Source organism: Caretta caretta, chromosome 7 (assembly GCF_965140235.1).
Source record: "Caretta caretta isolate rCarCar2 chromosome 7, rCarCar1.hap1, whole genome shotgun sequence".
NCBI classification, from domain to species: Eukaryota; Metazoa; Chordata; order Testudines; family Cheloniidae; genus Caretta; species Caretta caretta.
Window position 1 is genome coordinate 31392112 of NC_134212.1, and position 25809 is coordinate 31417920.

General features: G+C 52.7%; 1 protein-coding gene across 1 annotated transcript; it reads right to left on the reverse strand.

The window, feature by feature from the left end:
- Positions 1 to 634: 634 nt before the first annotated feature.
- Positions 635 to 25585, reverse strand: OTUB1 (OTU deubiquitinase, ubiquitin aldehyde binding 1). Its single transcript, XM_048856793.2, has 7 exons — positions 25464 to 25585; positions 20584 to 20645; positions 11086 to 11184; positions 10409 to 10527; positions 2279 to 2363; positions 1771 to 1965; positions 635 to 1005 (listed from the first exon to the last, which is right to left on the reverse strand). Exons 1-7 carry the CDS (start codon positions 25516 to 25518, stop codon positions 808 to 810), a joined length of 813 nt encoding a protein of 270 aa, XP_048712750.2. The 5' UTR covers positions 25519 to 25585; the 3' UTR covers positions 635 to 807.
- Between the last annotated feature and the right edge of the window lie 224 nt (positions 25586 to 25809).

Genomic DNA, 25809 nt, shown 5'->3' on the forward strand with positions numbered 1-25809 from the left:
ACCTCTCCAATGGGCACACCACCACCACACAGGGTGCTTCCTGCCCTGGAGGACACCCTGTCGAAGCCCACAGAGAACTTCTTCAGAATTCTGCCTCTGGGGCAGGGCAGCAAACAGCAGAGGGGGCTGGAGGAGGACAAAAAGAAACGAATACTGAATCGCTCTCCATCCCGGGCACTTACCGACCCAGGCAGATGAAGACGACGATAGCACAGGCAGGCGTCTCCTAACTTCCGAGCATTCTGCTTTGCAACCTCAAGACAGATCTTTCAGACGGCCTTTTCAGATGCAACACCAACTGACTTCTCAGCCTCGGGGTTCGCTACCGCAAGCTATCAGATGAGAGGCAAAACAATCCAGGCTATGTTCAGAGGACAAGGGTGAACAGCAGCCACAGCTATGTTCAGGGCTGCACCTTTCCACTCAGGTATATGAGGAGCTGGGGGCAATTGCAGCCCAAGGTCCCACAGCAGACTACACAGGACCACAGGCAAGGTCGGGGGGAAGGGGGACACTGGTGCCTGGACAGGCCCAATGGTCTGCTCTAATCCAAGGCGGGTGGGGATAGACAGGCCAGGGGACAATAGCTAACTGCCCCCTTGCAACCTGAACAAATCCACCATACAAGCGGGGCTCCATTCACCAGCATCCCCTTTAATAAAACACAGACGGGCAAGTGTAACAACGGAAAACAAAGAGAGAGAGCAGCGCGCGAGATTACCATTTACAACCACAGAGACTGCCGGTAGGGAGACGGGGGAGCCACGGGACACCTGTGGGGAGGGAGCAGAGGCAGCTGGCCGGCACCTATTTATACAGGATGTCGTAGTGTCCCGGTCTGTACAGTAGATACACCTTGGGCTCCGAGCCCTCTGGAAAGACGTGGGGGTTAGTGCCTCCACCCTCGCCCCGGTCCATGTACTCCACCAGGATAGACACATTCAGGGCCTGAGCCAGGGCGATGATGTGGATGTGGTCGCTCTCTTTGCACATGGGTTCCACTTCCTGGAAGGAATCAAGTGGGACACGGAGGGTTAGGGAGCCTGCCCTGCCCGACCTGGGGACTTGCCTACGGATGCTACCGACATCCTGCCTCAGGTGGGGCTTGACAGGCCTCCCCTCCTCCAGCAACCTACCTCTGGTTCCTATGCAGATCACAAGTTTGTTGGGTCACAGAGCTCTCCCCGCCTCCTCCTACCTATCGATATGCCAGTTGGCCAGGGCCCCTCGCCCCATTCCGCCCCACAGAGGATCCCCCCAGGGGAATTACCTAGAAATCTAACTGAGATCACAAGTCAGCTGATCTCAGTGACCTCTCTCAATGGACAAGGGACCCCATTCTGGTCCCTCCAGGGAACGAGCTGTGAATCCTACTCAGATCACACATTTATTGGATCTCAACCCCTCTCCCAAGGGCAGGGTAGGCTAGTCCTGTCCTGTACCATCCCTTCCCATCCTGTCCCCTGCCCCAGGAACCAACTGTGGATGCTACTGAGATCATGAGTCAGCTGGGTTTCAGCACCCCCAACCAATCCTCCTCAGATCACAAGTCGACTGGGTCTCGGCCTTGCTACCCAGAGATCTCCTCGACACAGGGAGAAGTTGGGCTGTAGTTCCCACTCCAAGATGGTTTGGGAGGGACGGGGCACCCCAGTGCAAAATCATGCCATGGATCTTCCACCCCGAAATTCCTCGTGCCCAGTGTGGTGTAAGCATAGGATTTAGAGATGGCGGGGAGAGCAAACTCTGGTTAGACCCTGCTGCCCCTACCTGCTGGCAGAATTCCTTGATGCTGCGGCCTCCCTCGATGAAGTGCTCGAAGAACTTGCTCTCGCGCTGTAGGTAGCCGGAGGTCAGCAGTCTCAGGTACACCACCAGATAGTCAGAGGTGCTCTGATCGTTGAAGGAGGACAGGAGTTCGGAAACCGTGATCTGCTTTTCCACTTGCTCTATCAGGTCCATGAACTGGAGGGGCACGTGAGGGAGGGTGTTAGAGGCAGACCCCTTGCTCCACTGCCCAACCCATGGCTCTCTGAGAGTTAGAATAAACGGGCCGGACTCTGGTCTGTTACAGTGGCATACATGCGCGGTTGAGCTGGTGTCCTCAGCTTGGGGAAACCGAGGGCCTAATTGGAGGGAGGGAAGTGGTTTACATGAAGCTGCCCAGGCAGCCTGCAGGAAATCCAAGAATCAAACTGAGGTCTCACAGGTCTATATCTGCTCCGACCATCCCATCCGATGGCATCTGCTCCCAACCCATGGGGGGAATGTCACTCACCGTGTTATGGAAATCCTCAATCGTGAACTCTGTGAAGCCCTGGGACACCAGGTCCTCCTTGCTTTTGGCAGAGATCTCCTTGAACCTGCATGAGATGAGATGAGATGGGGTCAGTATGGGCAGGGGGGAAGGAGGAGGTCATAGAGTTTTTGGCCAGAAGGAACCACCCTATCATCTAGTCAGACCCCCTCTGTATCACAGGCCACCAACCCCACCTGGCACCCGCATGCTAAATCCAAGCACCAGAATTAGAGCAAAGCATTTTAGCCCAGGGAGAGAACAGGAGAGATTGAGGAGGTGAAACGTGTCATTTAATTTCAGAAAAGGGAACCCACAAAAATGAGGAGGTTAGTTAAACAGAAATTAAAGGGGACAGGGCCAAAAGTGAAATCCCTACAACCTGCATGGAAACTTTTTAAAGACACCATAATAGAGGCTCAACTTACATGTATACCCCAAATTAAAAAACATAGTACGAGAACCAAAGAAGTGCCACCATAGCTAAACAACAACATAAAAGAAGCAGTGAGAGGCAAAAGAGCATCCTTTAAAAAGTGGAAGTTAAATCCTACTGAGGAGGATAGAAAGGAGCATAAACTCTGGCAAATGAAGTCTAAAAATATCATTAGGAAAGACAAAAAAGAATTTGAAGAACAGCTAGCCAAAGACTCAACAAGTACTAGCCAAAAAAAAAAGCAGGTACATCAGAAGCAGGAAGCCAACCAATTGGGCCACTGGACGATCGAGATGCTAAAGGAGTATTCAAGGACAACAAGGCCATGGCGGAGAAAGTAAATGAATTCTTGGCATTGGTCTTCAGGGCTGAGGATGTGAGGGAGATTCCCAAATCTGAGCCATTCTTTTTAGATGACAAAACTGAGGAACTGTCCCAGATTGAGGTCTCATTAGAGGAGGTTTTGGAACGAACAAAGAGAAACTAAACAGTAATATGTCACCAGGACCAGATGGCATTCACCCAAGAATTCTGAAGGAACTCAAATGTGAAACTGTAGAACTATCTGTTGTATGAAACCTATCAGCTTGTATAGCAGACGACTGGAGGATAATGTGAGGCCAATTTTTTAAGAAGGCTCCAGTGGTGATCTCGGCAATTACAGGCCGGTAAGCCTGACTTCAGGCAAACTGGTTGAAACTATAGTACAGAACAGAATTGTCAGACACACAGATGAACATGATTTGTTGGGGAAGAGTCAACATGGTTTTTGTAAAGGGAGATCATGACTCACCAATCTACTAGAATTCTTTGAGGGGGCTCAACAAGCCTGTGGACAAGGGGGATTCAGTGAATATAGGGTACTTGGATTTGAGGAAAGCTTTTGACAAGGTCCCTCACCAAAGGCTCCTAAACAAAGTAAGCTGTCATGGGATAAGACGGAAGGGATAACCAGTAACAGGTTAAAAGATAGGAAACAAAGGGTAGGAATAAATGGTCAGTTTTCAGAATGGAGAGAGGTAAACAGTGGTGTCCCCCGGGGTCTGTACTGGGACCAGTCCTATTCAACATATTCATAAATGATCTGGAAAAAGGGGTAAACAGTGAGGTGGCAAAATCTCCAGATGATACAAAACTACTCAAGATAGCTAAGTCCAAAGCAGACTGCGAAGAGTTACTGGGTGACTGGGCAACAAAATGGCAGATGAAATTCAATGTTGATAAATGCAAAGTAATGCAAATTGAAAAACATAATCCCAACTCTACATATAAAATTAGGGGTCTAAATTAGATGTTACCACTCAAGAAAGAGCTCTTGGAATCATTCTGGAGAGTTCTCTCAAAACATCTGCTCAATGTCATCGGTGATCCCTTGAGGTCGAGGAAGATCTCTTTCACAGGTTTTATTTTCCATGGGTCCTTTGGTGACTGACGAGTCCAATCCTTGAGCCACAGGTTCGCTGGCAGACGTTGCAGGTGGTGTTGGAAGACGGTTGGGCCACAATTGCTGCATGACAGTTGTCTTTCCTTTCTTTCTTTTCTGGCATTTTTCTGCGACCAGGGCAAGGCAATTTTCCTCAAAAGTGGATGTTCCCTCTCTGACAAGTCTTCACCAGTTATCCCTATCCTGGGCTGCTCTCCCCCAGTGTGTGGTGTCAATGTCACATCTCTTGATGTTTATCTTGAGGGTGGTCTTTAAATCAGGGGTTCTCATAATCGGGGTCAGGGCCCCCCAGGGGGTCGCAAGGTTATTACCTGGGGAATTGCAAGCGGTTAGCCTCCACCCCAAACCCCGCTTTGCCTCTAGCATTTATAATGGTGTTAAATATATTTTAAAGTGTTTTTAATTTATAAAGGGGGTCGCACTCAGCAGCTTGCTATGTGAAAGGGGTCACCAGTACAAAAGTCTGAGAACCACTGCTTTAAAGTGTTTCTTTTGGCCTCCCTGTTTCCTGTCTCCTTTGGTGAGTTGGACGTACCCCAGCAGTTGTTTTAGTAAGCGTACATGAGGCATCGGCACACAGTGCCTGCTCCACCTCAGCTGATGCTGGATAATCAGGGCCTCAACACTGAAGATGTTGGCCTCTGTGAAGACACTGACATTAGTGCGATGATCCTCATCTTCTGAAGAAAGTGCTGGCATTCCAGGTGTTTTCTGTAGGTCACCCAAGTCTCGTAGAGGAGAGCTGGGATTACCACTGCTTTACAAACGAGTATAAGTCTAGTATGTGTTCTAATGTTGTGATTGTTGAACACCCGGCGAGACAGTCTGCCAAAGGCTAGGCTGGCACAGTGAATTCTGTGCTGAATGTCAACGTCTATGTCTGCCCTCTCTGAGAGATGGCTGCCAAGACAGGTAAAGCAGTCTACATTTTCCAGTTCTTCTTTGACAATGAAGATCTTCCTTGTTGATGATTGACCGGGGACTGGCTGGTGGAGAACTTTTGTTTTGCCGATGTTCAGAGACAGCCCCAGGCTTTTGTAAGCGTCAGAGAAGCAATTAAGGGCTGTTTGCAGATCCTCCTCTGAGTGTGCAACTACAGCACAATCATCGGCATACTGGAGTTCGGTTATTGTTCCCGATATTAGTTTAGTTCTCGCACAGAGACAAGAAAGGTTGAAGAGTTGCAGTCAGTCTGATACCGGATGCCAATGCCCTTTTGTAGATGGTCTTGGGTTAGTATTTTCATAGCTGCTAAGAAAATGGAGAAAAGGGAGGGTGCTGGTACATAGCCTTGTTTTACGCCAGTTTGGATGACAAAGGGCTCAAAGACAGAGCCACTGCACAGGATGGAGGCAGTCATCTGGTCGCGGAGGAGTCTTACAATGGTGATAAATTTGCTTGGGCAGCCAAACTTTTTTGTCTCTGTGCCAAACTTTGACATGATTTTCCAGAGCCTCACAGTTGACAGAGTCGAAGGCTTTGGTCAGATTGATAAAGGCCATATACAACTCCTGGTGGTATTCTTGACATTATTCCTGGATTTGCGTGGCTGTGAAAATCTTGTGAGTGGTACCCCGTGGTGGTCTGAAGCCACACTGGGACTCTGGAAGTACTTCCTCTGCAAGAGGGAGCAGACGATTCAGTAAGATTCTAGCAAGAAGCTTCCCAGCAATGGAGATATTGGTGAAGGTAAAAGGCCAATATCCGCCAAACATCGAGAGCGTGGAGTGCATGTTCTCGAGGGGAGGCGTGTGGTTTGGGGTAGAAGGTCAGGAGGTGCACACACCAGTTGACGTGGAATGGTGAGGCCACCTTGGACAGAAATTTGGAATGGAGGCACAGGGAGACCTTGTCCTTGTGGAAGACAGTGAAAGACATCATGGCCACCAGTTCACTAATGCACTATGCGGAGGTAACAGCTACCAAAAAGATCACCTTCATGGAAAGATGGGTATGGGAGCAGGTGGTGAGTGGTTCAAAGGGCGGCTTGGTGAGGGTGAAAAGCAAGAGGTGAAGGTCCCAGGAAGGAGTAGGCTTCTGGACAGCAGGGAAGGCATTGAGAAGGCTGCGAAGGAAGTAGGAGGTAGTCTGGTGGGTGAAGATGGAAAATCCATCCAAAGACGGAAGGACGGCACTAAGCGTAGCCAGGTGGATGCGGACGGAGGAGTGGGCGAGGCCTGACTGATCGAGAGAAAGGAGGTAATCCAGGACGACGGGAATGGAGATGGTGTGCAGGCGGTGTTGCACCCAGCCAGTAAAATGGTGCCATTTGGTTCGGTAACATGCTCGAGTGGACGGGAATCGGCTATGGATAAGGATGTCGTGGACAGGGAACGAGCATGCATTGTGTATGCGCGAGCCCATCTAGATAGCAGGCCGGGAGATGGAGAGTGCCTGGGTTGGGATGTCGCAGTTGGCTATTCGCTGGCGTAAGGAGATCCGGGAGACAGATCAGAGGACGAGCGGAGAGATGTAGGAGATCCGTGTCCCAGTACTGGTGAAGCCAGGTGGAGGCAATGAGGAGAAGAGTTGCGTGGACATGCCACACCTCGCGCAGGACCTGGGGGAGCAGGGGAATGGGCAGGAACGCATAGCAGAGGTGAGTGATCCAGGACAGGAGGAGGGCATCGCCCCCAGTAGCCTGCGTGAAGACCTTCGTGAACATGTGGGGGGCGGTAGCAATACTGAAGGGGAGGACCCACAACTGATAGTGGGAATGGCCCACCGTGATTTGGAAGAACTTGCAATAAGCGGGGTGGATATCAGTATGGAAGTAGGCGTCCTTCATATTGAGAGCTGCAAACCAGGCTCCACGGGGAAGGGAGGAGAGAACGAGGGGAAGGGTGACCATCCAGAAATGGAATCTGCAGATAAATTTGTTCAAGAGCCGGAAGTCCAGAATAGGGTGACGGCTACTCCCTTTCTTTGGCATGAGAAAATAAGGAGAGTAGAAGCCCCAGGCCCGATAGGGATGCAGGACAAGTTCTATGGTGCCCTTCCGCAGGAGGGCATCTGCTCCCTCTCTGAGAAGGTGGCAATGCAAGGAAGTGCCCAGGTGCTACTGGGGTGGACAGCAGGGCAAGAAGGAAAGGAATTCCATAAGGTAGCCCTGGTGGACGATGTCCAGCACCCAGCAGTCGGTGATAATCTGGCCCCAGTTGTGAGCAAAGGAGATGAGGCGACCCGGCAGGGGGAAGGGGGGGGTAGAGGAAGGTTTGCAGGTCTCGAGGAAGGAGTCAGAAGGGTTGCTTGGGAGGACGTTGCGGAAAGGCACATGTGGAAGAAGTAGCTGCAGCAGCAGAGCATGGTCATTGTGAACAGGGCGATGATGGGACGAGTCAGGCAGGCGCTGCGGGTAAGGCTGGTATGTGGAATGGGGACAGGTCAGAAGTTGTTAGCAGTGAGTTGAGGATGGGGTATAAAGGCCCAGCGACCAGAGTGGTGTGAGAGTCTTTGAGAGAAAGCAAAGACTCCTCCGTCTTGTCACTGAACAATTTATTGTTTCTCAAATGGAGGGTCCTCCAGGGTGGTCAGAACCTCCTTCGGAAAGCCACTGGACTGGACTCAGGAGTCCTGGCGGGGAACGACCCTGGATGCCAGGGAGCAGGATGTGGCATCAGCGGCATCAGCCACGGCCTGGAGAGCTACTTTAGCCACCGGCCTGTCCTCGTCCACAAGGTGTTGGAAATCCTGCTGTTTTTCTGGGGGTAGGAAGGCCTGAAAGTCCACCAGCTTAGAGTACAAAAGGAATCGTGCTTGGCCAGATTGGTCTGGTAACTGGCAATACGGAATTCGAGGCCAGCAGAAGAGTAAACCTTGCGGCCCAGCAGGTCCAACTTTTTGGCGGCCTGGTCAGGTGACATGGAACGGAAATGCTGTTGGTGGGCGTGCTCAGTCACAGCTTGTACCACCAGCGAATAGGGGTGGGGGTGGGTGAAGAGAAAGTCCATGTCCCTCACAGGCACAAAGTAGCGGCGCTCTCTCCATTTCGGGGTAGGAGCACAAGAGGCCAGGGTGCACCAAGTGGCTTGGGCTGGCTGCATGTGGGCTATGTGAATAGGGAGGGCAGTGCGGGAGGGTCCAGGGGGTTGCAGGATGTCCAAGAATTGGTTTTGTGGATCCTGGACACCTTCGACAGGCAGGTTGAGGGGTGTAGACATGCACTGAAGCAAGTCCTGGTACTGCATGTGATCAGAGCATCGTCAGGGAACAAAGAGGTGCCCATATTGACTGGAGGGGGCGATGGCGCTGCTGGCGTGGAAACGATCAGAGGCTCCTTGTACACAGAGGAAGGAGCAGTGAGCACTGAAGAAGGGCAGTGATGCAGACAGGGCAGCACGCCTGGGTCACGGTAGGAGTTCCATGCAGTCCAGTAGGGTGACACATAGGGGTCACCAGGCATTGACAGTGCCCATGGGTAGCAGAACCACGGATCAGCTGGCAGAGCAGACAGCTGATGGTACAGTTGGTGCCGGTGTTCTGGGCTGTAAGACCGGGCAGGCGAGAAGGCAGTGTTCGGTTCTGAGGACCACTCAGAGTCCGCAGACGGGTCCAGTAAGGGTGGGGCTGTCAGAGCCAGCAGTGCCAGCAGTATAGGGGGGTGAAGGCTGGGCGATCCGAGAGTTTGTGCAAAGGGTCCGGTGGAGAAAGACAGAGTGGAACAGCAGGCTGGAGCAGGAGTAGCTCATCCACGGCAGACAGAAAGTGCCTGAAGGACCGGGGCGTGGAGGTGAGCCAGTATATAGCAGCCTGAGTTTAGCTGTCGGTGTAAGAGGGGACAGACAGCCCAATGTGCGTGGGTCCGGGCACGCAAGTTTGGACGATCCTGGTGGGGTAGAAGGAGCCAGAGATGACGGTGACAGATCAGTCACCGGGGCTGGAGGAGGCACTGCTGGGGCGCGGTGCTTGGACTTATGCTCCGTGCGAGACTTCCTCAGAGCAGGAGCGTCCAGATTGGTGCGTGACTTCTCACCCGATCTGGCACAGCTCGGGGAGGCAACACTGCGCTTGGAGATGGTCCCCGTCGGGGAGCTGCCTTTATGCCCATGAGCGTGCTTCTAGTGTGCACGGTGGGCTTTAGCCAAATGGAACAGTGCCACCAGTGCCAGGTAGGAAGGGCCCCAGGACGTCCTGGCCGCCGGATCCGATTGCACATGGGGGCACACAGCCTCCTCCATAAAGAATTTGCGGAAGCAAAGTTTTCTGGTTTCCCAGGTACGAGGTGGGAACGAGCGACAGACGGAGCAGCGGGTGGCGATATGAGTGTCACCAGGACAGCAGAGACAGTGTTGGTTCTCGTCTCTCATGGAGAAGGAGTGCGGGCAGAAAGCACAGTATTTAAAACCAGCTTGCCGGGGCATACTCCCGGGCCAGGAAGAAGCCCCCAGAGGTGAGAAAGTCCAATGGAAACCTAAGTAACTAACAGCTAACTAATAAACGGACAACTAAGTACTAAGAACTACAGAAAAACTATATACAATTAACAGAGAGCAGTTCTCTTAGCGAGCTATGAACACTGGGGAACAGGGGTTCCGACTCTACCCGTGCGGCAGTAAGAGAGAACTGGAGCGGCGTCGACCCGCACAGCCCCTTAAAGCCTCGGATCCGCCATGCAGCCAACACACTACACACGTGCAGGTCAACGGACCCTACTATGAACAGTTCCAGCTTCAGCACATGCACACACACGTCTGAAATCCACGTAAGGACCATCACTCAAAGAAGAACTGGGAATTGAACCCAGGAGTGCTGACCAGTGCCGTAAATAAGATCTGAATAATTAGCATTTGTTTCAAACCCAAAAGGGGTGGAGGATCCTTACGGTCTAAGGAGTGTCCTCGATTTGAGGAAGATGCCATGCAGCCGGAGCTCTGACTTGGCAGGAGTCACACGCTGAGGCCTTTCCAATCACCCAGCCTGCCCTCCAGGATAGAAGCGGCAATCCACGCGTGCCAGGCTAATAATCCCCCCTAGCTCTTATATGGCGCTTTTCACTGTCGTATCATCATCCCCATTTTACAGATGGGGACACTGAGGCCCAGAGAGGGAAGGGACTTGCCCAAGGTCACCTGGAAACCAGCAGCAGAGTTGGGAATAAACCCCAGGTCTCCCTCCTCTTAGCCCAGCACTCTCCCCTTGCTAGGCCGCACGGTCTCCCACTGCCCTCCCACCACACCGACCCCCTTGTTGTGGGGGATGGTGGACTCCGGTCTCCAACAGGGCCCCACCCTACCGTTGCAGTTCCTTGCTGTCCTCCAGTAGGGCCTCCAGATGCGAGAAGCCAAACGCCCGGTAGAAACAGTTGCCGTCGGGCCGCGTCTTCCGGATGTATGAGTATTTTTTGAGCAGGTCCTGTGCGGGGAGGGGGGGAAGGCAAAATTAGTCTCTCCTAGGGAAAGGGACTGGGAGGTTAGTGGCCGACAGTGCCACATAAATACTAAGCATTATTACACCTCCTGCTCCTGCCAAAGCCTGGCGGGGAAGGCTTAGAATTCAGCGGATGGGGAGCAGACAACTTAGAGAGGGGAGTCTGAGGGACAATGCTAAGGAGGGGCGACTGTGTGGCCAGGGAAGGCCAGGATTTTCAAGGGGTGGTGGTGGTGAACCTAGAGATAAACTGAGGAGCAGCCGGGGAGGGGGGGGGAGGAGGGGAGGGAGGGAGAGGCCAAGATTGAGGGGCTGGGACGGAGAGCTCGAGGGGAGGCTGGGGGACTATGGAGGGAGAGAGGTCTGGGATTTAGGTGTCAGGGTGAAGCAGGCTGGGGCCTGCAATTAGGAGATGGGGGAGCCAGGAGGAGCACGGGACCTAGGGAGATCAGACAGGGAGACTAAGGAGGAAAGGACCTGGAATCGAGAGGCTTGGATTGGGGGGGAAGGTCCTAGAGCAGGGAGGGCCTGGCTGGTACCTACCTTGATCTTTTGTTGATAGATGTGATCATCCTCCGCATACTCCTTGTACAGAACTGACAGCTCCAGTCTGTCCGACACCAGGGGGTTCTGGACGGCGATCTGGAAGGACAATGGGAGGCGCTGTGACACTAGCAGGGGGGAAGCGGTGGCCATGGCTCCCAAACCTCGCTATGGAGGCACCTCGAGCTAACAGACACCCAGGGCCTGCAGAAGGAGACCTGGAGCTGGCTGCAGTGCCTCCTGGGAGCTGTAGTCTGGCTACCTCATCCCCCCATCCCCCTCCATAGGCCAGGGGACCTCACTGAACTATATCTACCATGCTCTGCCTTCACCCTCTTGCCAAGCCACTGCCATGCCTCTTGGGAACTGTAGTCCAGGTGGCTCATGCACCTAATTCTCCACTATAACTAGGGCCCTACCAAATTCACAGTCCATTAATTTCATGATTTCAGCTATTTAAATCTGAAATTTTACGGTGTTGTAAATGTAAGGGTTCACACTCAAAAAGGAGTTGTGCGTGTGCGTGTGTGGGGGGGGGGTTGCAAGGTTATTATGGGGGCAGGGGGTTGCAGTACTGCTTACTTCTGCTCTGCTGCTGCCGGCAGCTCTGCCTTCAGAGCTGGGCAGCTGGAGAGCGGCAGCTGCTGGGCAGGAGCCCAGCTCTGAAGGCAGAACTGCCGCCAGCAGCAGCGCAGAAGTAAGGATGGCCTGGTATGGTATTGCCACCCTTACTTCTGCGCTGCCGCCTGCAGAGCTGGGTGCCTGGCCAACAGATGCTGCTCTCCGGCCACTCAGCTCTGAAGGCAGTGCAGAAGTAAGGTTGGCAATACTACGCTGCCCCCCAAAATAACCTTGTGACCCACCCCGCCACTCCCTTTTGGGTCAGGACCTCCAATTTGAGAAACACTGGTCTCCCCACTGAAATCTGTATAGTATAGGGTAAAAGCACACAAAAGACCAGATTTCATGGGAGGAGAGACCAGATTTCACGGTCTGTGACGCATTTTTCATGGCTGTGAATTTGGTAGGGCCCTAACTACCACCCAGACTTCCTGGTTGACACAGACCTCCCACAAGGGCCCACAGTCCCCCATCTAAGCAAGAGAATGAGACAGCCATGGTGCATCACGGGGGACGTAGTCCAGCTGGAAAGCCCAGCCATAGAGGAGACCGGGAGCACAAGGCACCTGAACTGCAACTCCCATGAGGCACTGCAGCAGCATTTCAGAATCAAAACATTTGGACATTCAGGTTGGGATTTTTTCACAGAAAAATCCCCCCCACACACACATTTTTCCCAGGGAAGAGGGAGTTACTTACCTGTTGCTGGAGGTTCTCGGAGATGTGTGGTCCCTATCTGTATTCCACTGAGGGTTACGCATGCGCCACGCGTCCGGAGCCAGAGATTTTGGAAGTAGTTGTGTCTGTTGGTCTGCGTGTGCCCCTTTGCCTCGCACCTCATGGTTTCACCCGAGACGATAAAGGGTGGGGCGGACCAACCGCCTCTCCAGTTCCTTCTGCACCGCAAATCAAACAGGTCCGCAGCAGAGGGGGAAGCAGGATGGGAAGTGGAATACAGATAGGGACCTGTGACAGGGTGCTGGGCAGGAACTCCTGAGCCAGCCCTCTGTCACACCAGCTCCAATTAAGGGAGATAAATTGGAACTGGCTAGAGAAACCTGCACCTGATTGGCGAATGGGAAACAGCTGCCAGCCTAATTAGCCTGGGGCTACATACAGGCCCAGAGGAAGGAAGCAAGCAGGGAGCCAGAGAGTGGAAGGACAGCGGTAGCCCTTCCCTCCTGGGTGCAGAAGCGGAAAAGTCCGTAAGGCTGGAAACCCAAGCTGTATGTGGTGGGAAGGCGGTGGGAGCACATGCTATAAATAAACTGCACCGTGATTGCTGAGCTCCGGGGTCTCTGAGTGGTTTGTGAATGCAGCAGACAGGAGCAAAGGGGGCCCTGCTACACCCTACTACAGGACCACACCTCTCGAAGAACCCTCAGTTACAGGTAAGTAACCTCCCCTTCTTCTTTGAGTGATGGTCCCTATTGTATTCCACGGAGGGTGATTAACAAGCAGTACCTAATTCAGAAGAGGGTGCAAGGGAGGGGGGGAATGGCTGAACAGAGGACAGCCATGAAGAACAAGGCATCCATCACAGAATTTTGTATTGCGTAATGTACAGCAAAGGTATGTCATCCTCAATGCCACGTGGCCACCCTAAATATGTCTGAAAGCAGTACGTCATGAAGGGCAGCCACAGTCGATGCTGGAGCTCTCGCAGAATGGGCTCTCACCCCGAAGAGTGGGAGGCAGTCCCGATAACAGAGAGTAATGTACCCTGAAATCCACTGTGTGGAGATCACCTGCCCCTTAAGTCTTTCAGCTATTGCAACAGTCTGGGGACTTCCGGAATGGTCTCGTCCTCGGCAGGTAAAAGGCCGGGGCCTCGCGGACATCGAGTGAGCACAGGCACTGTTCCTCTGCTGAGGCGTATGGCTTCGGAAAGAAAGCAGGTAAGTGTATGGGTTGGTTGAGATGAAAGTAGGATACAACCTTTGGCAGAAACTTGGGATGCAGACGCACGGAAACTTTGTCCTTACGGAACGTGGTGAAAGGGGATCTGCCATCACAGCCCCAGTGCGCCTATCCTTCTCGCAGAAGGAATAGCTACCAGGAAGATGACCTTCATGGAAAGGAGGGACAGGGAGCAGGAAGCCAGTGGTTCGAAGGGTGACTTCATTAATGTTGAGCGAACAAGACTGAGGTCCCATTGGGGAGCGATAAGTTGAATGGGTGGGAAGATTCTAAGGAGGCCCTTCCAAAACGTGGCAGTCAATGGATGTGTACATATGGACTGCCCTTCCACAGTAGGGTGGAAGCCACTGACAACTGCTATGTGGATCTTAATGGAATTGAGTAGGCAAAGCACTTCCACTTGGCCTGATAGGAACGCCCTGTCGACTCCTTCCTTCTGCTCAAAGGGATGTCTTGTACTGCCGACAAACATTCCCATTCTAGCAAAGATGCCTACCCAAAAATTAAGCTCTGAGGTGAAACATCTTCAGAACAGGATGCCTGATCCTGCCGCCGTTCTGTGAATGCAGTTCTGGGAAAGCTGGGAGGAGAAACGGAGGACGAGCTGACATGTGGAGGAGCTGTGGAAACCAGAGCTGGCGTGGCCAGAACGGGGCCATCTGAATAACCATTGCCTTCTCCCGCCTGATAACGTGGAGGACTCATGGCAGGAGTGTTAGAAGGGGAAACGCGCAAGTTATCTGGTCTGACCAGCAGAGGACAAGGTCATCACTCTGGGAATGGGCGCCAAGCCTCCCCCCATCCCCTGGAGCAGTACGTGGTGCACTTGGTGTTGGCATGGAAGACAAAGAGATCCATGGTCAGAATCCCACATTGGCTGAAAATCATAGAATCGTAGGACTGGAAGGGACCTCAAGAGGTCATCTAGTCCAGTGCCCTGCACGCAAGGCAGGACTAAGTATTATCTAGACCAGTGCTTCTCACACTATCTGATGTGGAGGACCGGCAATTTTTTTTTCCAATGTGCGCACAGACTGGCAGCCGATGGCTCGCGGACTGGCACCAGTCCGCGGACCACCACTTTGAGTAGCACTGATCTAGACCATCCCTGACAGGTGTTTGTCTAACCTGCTCTTAAAAATCTCCAATGACGGAGATTCCACAACTTCCCTAGGCAATTTATTCCAGTGCTTAACCATCCTGACAGTTAGGAAGTTTTTCCTAATGTCCAACCTTATCTGCCCTTGCTGCAATTAAAGCCCATTGCTTCTTGTCCAAACCTCAAAGATTAAGGAGAACAATTTTTCTCCGTCCTCCTTGTAACAACCTTTAATGTACTTGAAAATATTTATGTCCCCTCTCAGTCTTCTCTTCTCCAGACTTAACCAACCCAATTTTTTCAATCTTCCCTCATAGGTCATGTTTTCTAGACCTGTAATAATTTTTGTCGCTCTTCTCTGGACTCTCTCCAATTTGTCCACATCCTTCCTGAAACGTGGTGCCCAGAACTGGACACAATACTCCAGCTGAGGCCATATCAGTGCAGAGTAGAGAGGAAGAATTACTTCTCAAATCTGGTTTACAACACTCCTGCTAATACATCCCAGAATGATGTTTGCTTTTTTTGCAACATATTACACTGCTGACTCCTGTTTAACTTGTGAACCACTACAGCTCCCAGATCCCTTTCTGCAGTACTTCTTCGTAGGCAGCCATTTCCCATTTTGTAGGTGTGCAACTGATTGTTCCTTCCAAAGTGGAGTACTTTGCATTTGTCCTTACTGAATTACATTCTATTTACTTCAGATCATTTTGAATTTTAATCCTATTCTCTAAAGCACTTGCAACCCCTCCCAGCTTGGTATCACCCACAAACTTTATAAATGTACTCTCTATGCCGTTATCTAAATCACTGATGAAGATATTGAACAGAACCGGACCCAGAACTGATCCCTGTGGAACCCCACTCGATATGCCCTTCCAGTCAGAACGTTGTTGACCACAGTGTCGTGAAGCTCCCATTTGTGATCGGCCATAAATGTCCTGCTGAGAGAGTCTGCAATCATGTTCTGAGCCCCTGGAAGATAGGCTGCCGTCAATAGGATCTTGTGGGCAATGTACCAATCCCATAAACAAACCGCTTCTGCAGAGAGTGTAGTCGACCTCATGACCTCTTGCTTGTTGATGTAATAAATAATGGTGATGTTGTCAGATATGATGAGAACACAATGGAAGTAAATGGATGGAAGAAATGCGCGACACACTCACCGTAACGCCCGAAGCGCCATGATGTTGATGTGTATTCTGGATTCCCGAGGGGTCTAGGTCCCTTGCATCATGTGCTCCCCGACGTGGGCACCCCCTCTGGAGAGTTATGCGTCCATGATGATTGTCATGTCCAACGAAGATGAGAGGAATGGCATCCCAGCGCAGACCTGTCTCAGGTACATCCACCACTGGAACAAGGAGAGCACCTCGGGAGGCACTAATACCACGGACTTTCTGTTGTATTCTGTCGGCGACTAGATTTTTTGGAGCCACAGCTGAAGTCAGCTAAATCGGAGGTGAGCCAAGGCGGTGATGTATGTGCAGGCTGCCACGTGGCCAAGGAGGGATAGGCAAGTCCTGACAGAACAGAAGGACCATTGACTACTTGGGTGATGAGTTCCTGTAGGGTCTGGAACCTGTCCACGGTAAGTAGGCTTGTGCTGAGACTGAGTCGATGGAGCCCCTATGAAATGCAGGGATTGCCTGGGAACCAAAGTTGGTTTATCGACATTTACGCTTACCCCCCAGGGAAGAAAGTAGTCCGAGTGTGACGAAGTGGGACTGTTCTTAATGTTTCCTCTGAATACTGTAGGTGTGCCTCAGTTTCCCCTACGCATTTATTAAGTCTCTAGGTGGTGGGATAAGGGGGTGTAATTGTTGCAGAGCAAAGGGCCAGTGTACATAAATGGCCGACACTCTGTCTCTTGGCAACTGATGGCCTGGGCCCTTCACCCCTGCAAGGTAATAGCTAAAGATTGGAGAACAAAGGAATCAGGTGACCTCCTGGCCCGGGAAAGGGACAAAGCCCAGAGGAGGAGGAGGTGGAGGGTGAGTCAGTTGGGGGCTGGCTGGGGATGTGGCGTGAAGTGCAGACTGGCTCACTGCCCCCCAAAATGGACCTGGCTGAGGGGTCCTGTTCTCTGTACCTACAAGCTCTGTTTTAGACTGTGTTCCTGTCATCTAATAAATCTTCTGTTTTACTGGCTGGCTGAGAGTCACGTCTGACTGCGAAGTTGGGGTGCAGGACCCTCTGGCTTCCCCAGGACCCCGCCTGGGCGGACTCACTGTGGGAAGCGCATGGAGTGGCAGAGGATGCTGAATGCTCCGAGGTCAGACCCAGGAAGGTAGAAGCCGTGTGAGCTTTTTGCCCTGCAGACAGTCTGCTCACAGAGAGGAGACTTCACCAGAGTCCTGACTGGCTTCGTAGGGAGCAGTTCCACAGCATTGCCCGAGAACTCCGTGACACCGAGTAACATGGAGGTTGAGGTTCAACCCTCGTCCCTGGATCGCGCTGCTAGCAGCCAGTTATCGAAACAGGGAAATATAAGGACCTTGTGACACCAGTGGTGGGCCACTATGACAGAGAGAATTTTGGTGAAGACCTGTGAAGCAGTGGTGAGTCCAAACGGTAGGACTCCGTATTGGAAGTGTTAAGGGCCTACTGTGAATATCAAGAATCTCCCCATCTATGCAAAAATAGGTGCCCTGCATAACGAGAGCCATAAACCACATGCCTCTTTCTACAGATGATATGATGGCTGCTAAGGTGACCATACGGAACTTTGGCTTGCATATAAAGCAATTATGACGTCGGAGGTCCAGGATTGGTCTCCACCTGCCCTTCTTCTCGGGTACTAGAAAATAAGTGGAATAGAACCCGGTACCCTGATAGTCCGGAGGAACATGCTCTATCACTCCCCTTTGAAGTAGGGAGTTGACCTCTAGAGCGAGGATGCTGTAATGAGAGTGGTCCCTGAGGAGGGGCCAAGTCGGGGGTGAGGTAGTGTCATGAACTCAATCTTATAGCCATGCTGAATGACATCCAGGACGCACTTGTCCATTATTGTCGCACTGGTAAAAAATGTCCACCCAGCAGAAAAGGAAGGCAAGTGGCTGGACCTTATGGGTCACAAGGTCTTCTTGTGGGCTAGCTTCCAATTTCAGATCTTGAACTACCAGGCCTTATTGGCCAAATATGACTTTCTCAACTGAAAATAAAGTCCTTGAATTTACTGTAGTTGCCACCCAGAAGGGCCAGCCACTTGCCTGCCTTGTCCACCAAGGGGGCGCATGAGTGCTGCTGCCTGGCCTGCTCAATTGCCACTTGGATCCTGAGGGAATTGGGTGGGGGTGAGAGAACAGAAACTCAGACCCCTTAGCTGGCACCCTTGAGGGTAGGAGCATCAGTGTCTGGGGTATGCCAAATGGTATGAGCCAGCTGAAGAATGGTATCATTGATTGGTAGAGCAACCCTGGTCTGTACCGAGACCTGAATGTCGGTACCGAGGCCTGAAGGCTGTCCCGAAGCTGATGCTGTTTGTCCTATACTTCCCTCCAGTGGTATATGAAGAATCTGTGTAGGAGGTCCTGGAACTGGTGAAAATCATCTGGGGGTCGGGGGGAGCCAAGGTCACTGTTGTGTCTGGAGAAGACGACAGAAATCGTTCCTGTTCCGGCGGTACCAGACTGAACGGCTCATCCTCCAAAACCAGTTCCAAACATCTGCTCAAGGATGCCCAAAGCAGGGATGGGGTGAATCCTCTCTTGCTGAATGGGAAGGCTCTGAAGGTGGATATTGAGGCCAGGGTCCCCAGTATGGCCAAAGGATGGATCCAGCAGATGCTGCTGAGGGCCTCATGGAGCGGGATATCAGTGGTTTCTCTGCTGGGGTAGAGGAGGGTACTGCCACTAAGTTGGTAAACCCTTAGGGTACTTGTAGCGGTGTTAGGAGATGGACAGCCCCTGCACTCCACCCAAATCCTCCAACAAGGAAAACTCAGATCCTGGTTCGAATGCCGGTAACGTCGGAACCGGTGGAACCATGTAAGCTGTAGGGGAACGGGTGGAAGCACAACTCAACTGAGATACGTCCTGGGTTGGAGATCGTACCTCCATAGGCTCAGACTGTAAAGGAAGGTGTGGAGACCTCATTTCTTCCAGAGCAAAGAGTTCATGAGGCCCAGGCACTGTCTCCAATCTCCCCGGTGTTAATGGCACGCGCTCCGCATCCGGAACTGGAGCTGGAGCAGAGGACTGTTTCGAAATTGATGGTTCTGTTGACTTAGAGGTGGCTGATTTGGAAGGTGTGCACAGTAACTGGCGGATCCACCAGTCTGTGAGATTTCTTGTCATGCTTGTGAGCCTTCGAATGCACCACTTCTCCGTGGCTGGAACTCGTGGAAGGCGCATTGCCCTTCTTGGGGCTGGAACAAGACTGACTGCCATGCTTATGCGCATGCTTTCTTGCCAACTAGGCTCCGGCATGGGGTCCATAGTACTGGTACTGGCAGAACCGGACTCAATCTCTGCAGTTGGAGGCGCACCCCTGGGTTTCTCAGGATGATGTATGGGGCCGGGGAGGTTCCCTGCCCTGGATCCGACTGCGGCCTCATGGCAACTTCCATGATGTGCTTCTTGAGGCAGAGAGCCTGGCCTTCTTGGGTATGGCCTGGGAAGGACAGACAGATACTGCACCTGGATGAAACGTGGGCTTCTCCCAAGCATCAGACCAGCACTGGTGCTCATCGCTGACCAAGAACAAACGTGGGCAGGAGACGCAGATCTTGAACCCTGGAGTCTTTGGCATAATCCAGTACCCGGATGTGGGTGCTGGATTGGGTGGGAGGGACTGGTAACAGATTCCCCAAAGACTCTTATATCCTAAGAATTACTAATAAATGCTAAACTACAGTAAAAAAAAGAAAGACTAAAACTATGTACAATTCAAATCCTTTTTATTTTTAAGTGTGTCAGACACAAGAGGACACTATTAGCTCTGACTTGGACCATGCGGTGGTGAGGAGGAACTGGAGACGCGGTCGGTCTGCCCTGCCCTTTGTCACCTTGGACGAAGCCATGAGGCAAGGTGAGGGCGCATGCGCAGAACTACAGACACGAATACTTTCAAGACCTCTGGGCGCACGACGCAAGCATAAACCCTCCCCGGACTACAGCAGGAACCATCACTCAAAGAAGCTGCTGCTGCTTTTTGCAGAAAAATCTGCTGTCAGAACCCTGATTCTTTTTGGAAGAGCATTTTGATGGAAAATTTTCAACCAGTCCTCATGAGCCCCTCATACCATTACACAGTGCCCCCATGTTGCCTAGCACCCTTGGACCAGGAGCCCCAACACTGCCTCCTTTAGCCCCCAGGGGACCACCCCCCAGCCCGCCTCTTCCTCCCCCCTCTGCCCCTGGAGGCCCTGACACACACACTCCCAGCACCATCTATTCCCACGCCACACCAAGCCTAAGTCCACCTCAAGAGTCTCAACCACCCCCTACTGCCCTCCCCTAGATAGGATCCCAGGCCCCAGGAGTCCTGACATCCGTACCCATGCTCCCAGTTTGCTGTTGAGCCAAAGGATGGAGCTGGGGTGAAGGACGGCTGCGTCCTCATAGATTAGCGGTGGGAGCAGTTTGCCCTCAGCTGAGCGGCTGCAGGTTAGGGGGAACATGACTGAGGCTACATGCAGCCCCTGTGGGAGAGATTTGAGGGGTTAGCACAGGGAGGGCAGCGGCCAGGTACCAAAACCCCAACATCCCAGAGGCTGGAGATGGAAAGTGAAACTATCAGAAACTGTGAAGGGAGAGCAAGGACACAAAGGCCCCACTGAGATCCACTCGCTGACCCATCTCGGATCTGGCAGACTACTTCTCCCTGCACCCAAAGACCCTCTGAAGCCTCACCTCCTGCTGGATGCGATCCTGCTGAGCCATGATGGCTTCATCGTATGCCAAACAGTTAACTCCTGGAAGAGAAAAAGAGATGGAATTAGATGCTTATCCCACGCCAGCTGCACCCCCGCCAGTTCAGACCCCCGTGGGCTCCAGTCTCCAATGTCACCCCCCACACCTTAGGGGTCACCATCCTGCCATAAAGATGAGTTCCCCAAGGTTCAGTCTCAATTGACCTTTGCTCCCATCACCCTTCCCCCACGCTGCAATGCCAACACTGCCCGAGACAGAACTCCATCCACACAGCTGGAGGGGGAAGACTAGTCCTTCGGGTCAGGTCACTGGGCTGAGACTCAGGAGATGTGGGTTCAGTTTCTGGCTCCATCATAGCATTTGAGCGCGTTCTTTCATCTCTCTGGGCCTCCAGCTTCCCCCTCTGCAAAATGGGCTAATGAGCCTTCCTCTGCTATTTAGGCTGTGAGCTCTTTGGGGACTCTCTCTCTCGCTAGATGTCTGTGCAGCAGCCAGCATGATGGTTCCCTGATCTCAGTCAGGGGAGGTGGGAGGGGTCCTGTCTAGCTCCCGGCCCAGTAGGTCCTCCTCCCTCAGTATTGGTCAGGGAAGCCGGCACAGCGCCTGGCTCAATGGAGTCCCCGATCTAGGTCAGAGATCAATTTGTGCATCGTATTGCCAAAATGAGCCATTTCCCTTCTAGGGTTAATTTTCGAGTTCAGCCAGCAAATATTCTCCCGGGAGAAGGTAGAGCAAACGGAATAACCCCAACACAAGGAAGACAACGCTGACCCGGAAGCTGAGACACCAAACAGGGCTTGCTTTACAGATTCCTTCTGTAACACAGATACTCTTCTTGTTCAGTAAGAAGTGTAGCTGTAACTAATCAATGCATCTTCTGTGTGCAGCTCCAGCCAGTGGCCTCGGCAGAGGTCAGAATTGGTCTTTTTAAGCTCAACTCATTACAGGCACAAGTAGCTCTTTAGCAGACAGAAACTGAAGCTATTGTTTGTAAATACCATTAGGCAAATCCATGATGCTTTTGCTACAACATGCATTGCAGATATTAAGGCGGCACCGTCAGCTTCTAAATGGCCACACTTCTGTCCTCAAAAGTTGGCACAACTAGCAGCTAAGATTTGCGGGTCTTGTTGATGCACAAAAGTTGTGTTGCTTTAACTAAAGGAATTGATTTTTAACCGTCCCAGGGATTAAGCATTGTCACAAACTCCCCAGCCAAGCGATGGATTCTCCATCTCAACACCGGTGGCCTTTCTGAAAGAGGCTTGAGTCAGCTATAAGCAAATGGGCTAAATACAGGGGGAAGCGGGTGAAATGCCCGGGCCTGTTCTATACAGCTCAGACTAGAGGATCTCATGGTCCCTTTGGGCCTTGCACTCTATGAATCACTAACTACACCGGTATAGCTAGAGCAGCACAACCGCTAGTGTGGATGCAGTTATACCCACTATACAGGTGCTTTACACTTTATTCCTAGACAGAGGACTGGAGGGACCACTTGGGTCATGGCCTCCAGGCCCTGCTAGCGCAGGCAGCCCCATCTGAAACGTATCCAGCTCCATCTTCAAACTAGTTGGGGTGTTTGCTCCCCACTGCTCCTATGGGGAGGCCATTCCAGAACCTTCCTCCTCTGATGGGCGGAAACCTTCTTCCCATTGCCAGTCCCCATCGATTCCTGGCCAGTTAACCCCATCTGCTCTTGTGCCAACACTGTCCTTTAGCTTCAGTAGTTCTTCTCCCTCCCAGGGGTTAACCCCCCCGGTGCATTCATGGAGTACAAACAGATCCTCCCTCAGCCTTCGTTTGGTCAGGCTAAACAATGGAACTGTAAAAATCACAGAAATTGCAGGGGGATTTGAGAGCAAAGTTGGATTAGAGCCCCTGGGCCTCAAGCAAATGATCCCCTGTCCTAGCCTGAAAATCTATGAACAATAAACCACAACAGTGTGATAGCTGAAATTATATCAACTCATTGAGCCACATCCTTAGCTTGTGTAAATGGCCCTAGCTCAGCACAAGTCCCTAGAGCTATAGGTGGGGATCTGGCCCATTGAAACCACTCTCCCATCCTCCCTCTACAATCTCCTCTATATCCAGCGACACGATATCACCCCTCTTTTATGGGGAAACCAAGGAGTAATAATTTTGAGCAAGGCTTAGAACCCAGGAGTCCTACTGAGCTTCACCTCAAACAAATCTCCCAAAGACGACTAACTTTCGGGTGTAAACAGCCTCCTGTTTATCACTGCTACCCGTCCACCATTCAGTGCTGTCTGGCTTAGTTCAAAGACAGAGACAAGCTTTGCCAGCTCTGCAGGAAGATGAGAAAGCAATTTGGGCCCGTTCCATTGCATACATCACTGGTAAACGGGAGTCCCCAAGTCTGACTCCCAGCCCAACGGCATGCATCCCTGCTAATGCAGTACAGATCCCCTCTCTTGCTCTGCAGAGGCCACATAACACAAGGTGGAAAGAACCACATGGGGTGCACATGTCCCCATTTTCCTCAGCCTACTGAGGAAGAACCGGGATACCCCACAACAAGAGTCTTCCCCAGAGCAGATCCAGACGGACCACAGCCCTATTTATCAACAGAACCATCTGGATAAGAGTCCAGAATTTTTCTTGTTGACGTGAACCGGAACTGACTCTACTGGGGACATCGCAACCAAAATAGCCTTTATTCTGCAACACAAACAGAATTTAAACTGTGTTTATCAGTAATACTCCAGAGGCAGGGACTGTTCTTAAAGGGGACAAAGCAGATTGGGAAGCTACTGGAGAGGGAGGGAGGGAGTCTGTTTTCTTCACTCCAAGCCACCCCAGATGCCCCTCATTATGCAGAGCCATCGCTTTTTCTAACAGTCCCCCCGCCACCTTCAAACAAACAATTAAGACATTATTTATTGCTTTCAGTTAGGGATGGCCCAAGCAAGGTTTTAAGTGAAACCATCTGGGATGCTTGATGGGAGTGGGGGGATGTGGGGTGCTGGATTTTGAGGAGGGAGGGGGTAATCAGAGGGTATTGGGAGCTGGGTTAAGGGAAGGACATGCTGATGGGAGCTTTAGGACTCCCTTGCAACAGGTGATTTGGTTTGGAGGTTCTTCCCCCCACATCAGGTTTCCTAATCCTCACCACATAGCAGTAAGAGACGTGTGACCAAGTGGAGGGAATGTCCTCAGGGGCCCAGAGTGGGATCCTGCCTCACAGGGAAGTCAGGGCTGGGGTGGGCACAGATCCTGCTGATGGGGTGTGGGGCAGGTTGATGTGGACTGCACATAGGTCAGAGTGTGGGGGCTAGGTCTCTAGGCCTCAGGGAACAGATGGTGGGAATCCTGTCCCCCATGGGGTGGTGGTGGGGATGCAGATCATGTCTCTCAGAGAGGTGTTGCAGGGGTTGGGGTGCATACAGCCAGTGAATGAACAGAGTAGGATGTATATTAAAGTGTAACGAGTGGGGTGGGGATTCTCATTGCCAGAGCTGGGGAGGAATGTGTCTCCAGGGCCCCTGCTGATGGAGGAGCAGGGTAGGGCAGGCTATAGCATGCACTGCAGCAAGACTGGGGAATCCTGTATCACATGGGCAACCTCATCTCTAGGCCTGAGGGAACAGATGGGGCTGGATCCTGCTCCCAGGGATGCTGTGGGTACGGTGGGCTGATTGCTACCATTGCAGGAGCTGGGCAGAATGGGTTGGTGCATATTGGGAAGGGGGCACTAGGCCTCAGGACACTTTGTGGAGAGTCCTGTCTTTGGGGTGCAAGGGACTCCCTGTATACTTGGAAGAGGAGGGAGTTGGAAGTAAAGGGGTGACCTTTTCCCTGGGGATTATGTGGGGGGGGGGCAAGTAGGTATGGGGGGGAAGAGGAGTTTCCCATTCCTGCTGGTTGTGGATGGGGACAGAAAGCAGCTTCCAGGAGACACGGAGAAGGAGGCAGATCCTGTGTGTGTGGGGGGAGTGGTCTGAGATTTGGAATGAAGGGAGGCCTTTCCTGGAGAGGAAGGGGATCACGGCCCCAGGGGATGGGGGGAGGCAGATCCTGTGTGCATGTGAGGGTTGTGAGACTTAGGGTAAGGGGAGGAGTTTCCTGTGGTGAGAACTGTGGGGTGCAGCTCCTAAGAGGAGGCAGGTGTGTGATTTGGAGCAGGACAATCCTCTCCCACAGGGGGAAAGCATGTGTGGGATTTGGGGAAGAAACCATTTCCCTGAGGTTTGGGGTGAGGGGAGGAGCTCCCTGTGGGGGGAGGCAGGTCCTGGCCCTTGGGGGAATGTTGGGGGGGGGGGAAGTGATTCCTGTGGAAGAGGAGGGGAAGTGGGCAGATGAGCGAGTCTGGGGAAGGGACCTTTTCTCTGAAGTCTGGGGGAGCCAGTTCTGGGAAGGGGTGCTCGGGGGGGGGGGGGAGGAAGGAGTTTCCTATGGGGGATGCTAGCAAGGGAGGGAAGCAGAGCCAGGATCTGGGGGGCAGAAAAGGAGTTTCCTGTAGGGAGCTGGGCTCCAGGGGAGAGAAGCCTGCCCTGGATTCGGGACGAACCTTATCTCTGCGGTCGGGGGCCTGGGGCTGGGGGAGGAACCTTTGCCTGGGGAGGGGAAGCCAGGCCTGGGGGAGAGGTAGAGCTGGGGCTCCTGTCTCTCTAAAGGGGTCCCCGCACCACCCTGTCCCTCCCTCTGTTATAGGGGCAAGGACGCATTCGGGCGGGGCGCTCCGGGGGCCCTTGTCCCTCCCCGCGGGGGGTGGCAGGGCCTTGCCTCGGGCTGCGGGTATTGCCGGGTCCAGGGGGGTCCATCTCTCTCCGGGGGCCCGCCCCTCCCCCCTCAGTACCTTATGGGGGCTCCCCGGACGCCCCTCCCCCCATTACCATCCGTGTCCCCCCCCAGCGGCTCCGGCTTCTGCAGAGGCTCCTCCGCCGCCATCTTTGAGCTGCAGCCCGCACCTAGCAAGCGCTTCCGGGGCACATCGGGCCCCAACGCCGGAAGTGCTTCCTCCGGCCCTAGCAACCGCCCCTAGCAACGTCCCCGCAGCAGCAACTAGACCCTCCCCCTCCCCCAGGCTAGGCCCCCCAGTGATAGAGCTCGAACGAGGGGTGCGGGCACCATGGTAACAGGGATGACACCCCAAGCATCATAGGCGTGCATAGTGATGTCATTGTGAGACATCACAGCATCCCGCTCAAGCCACTCTTCTGTTCCATTGTGACATAATCA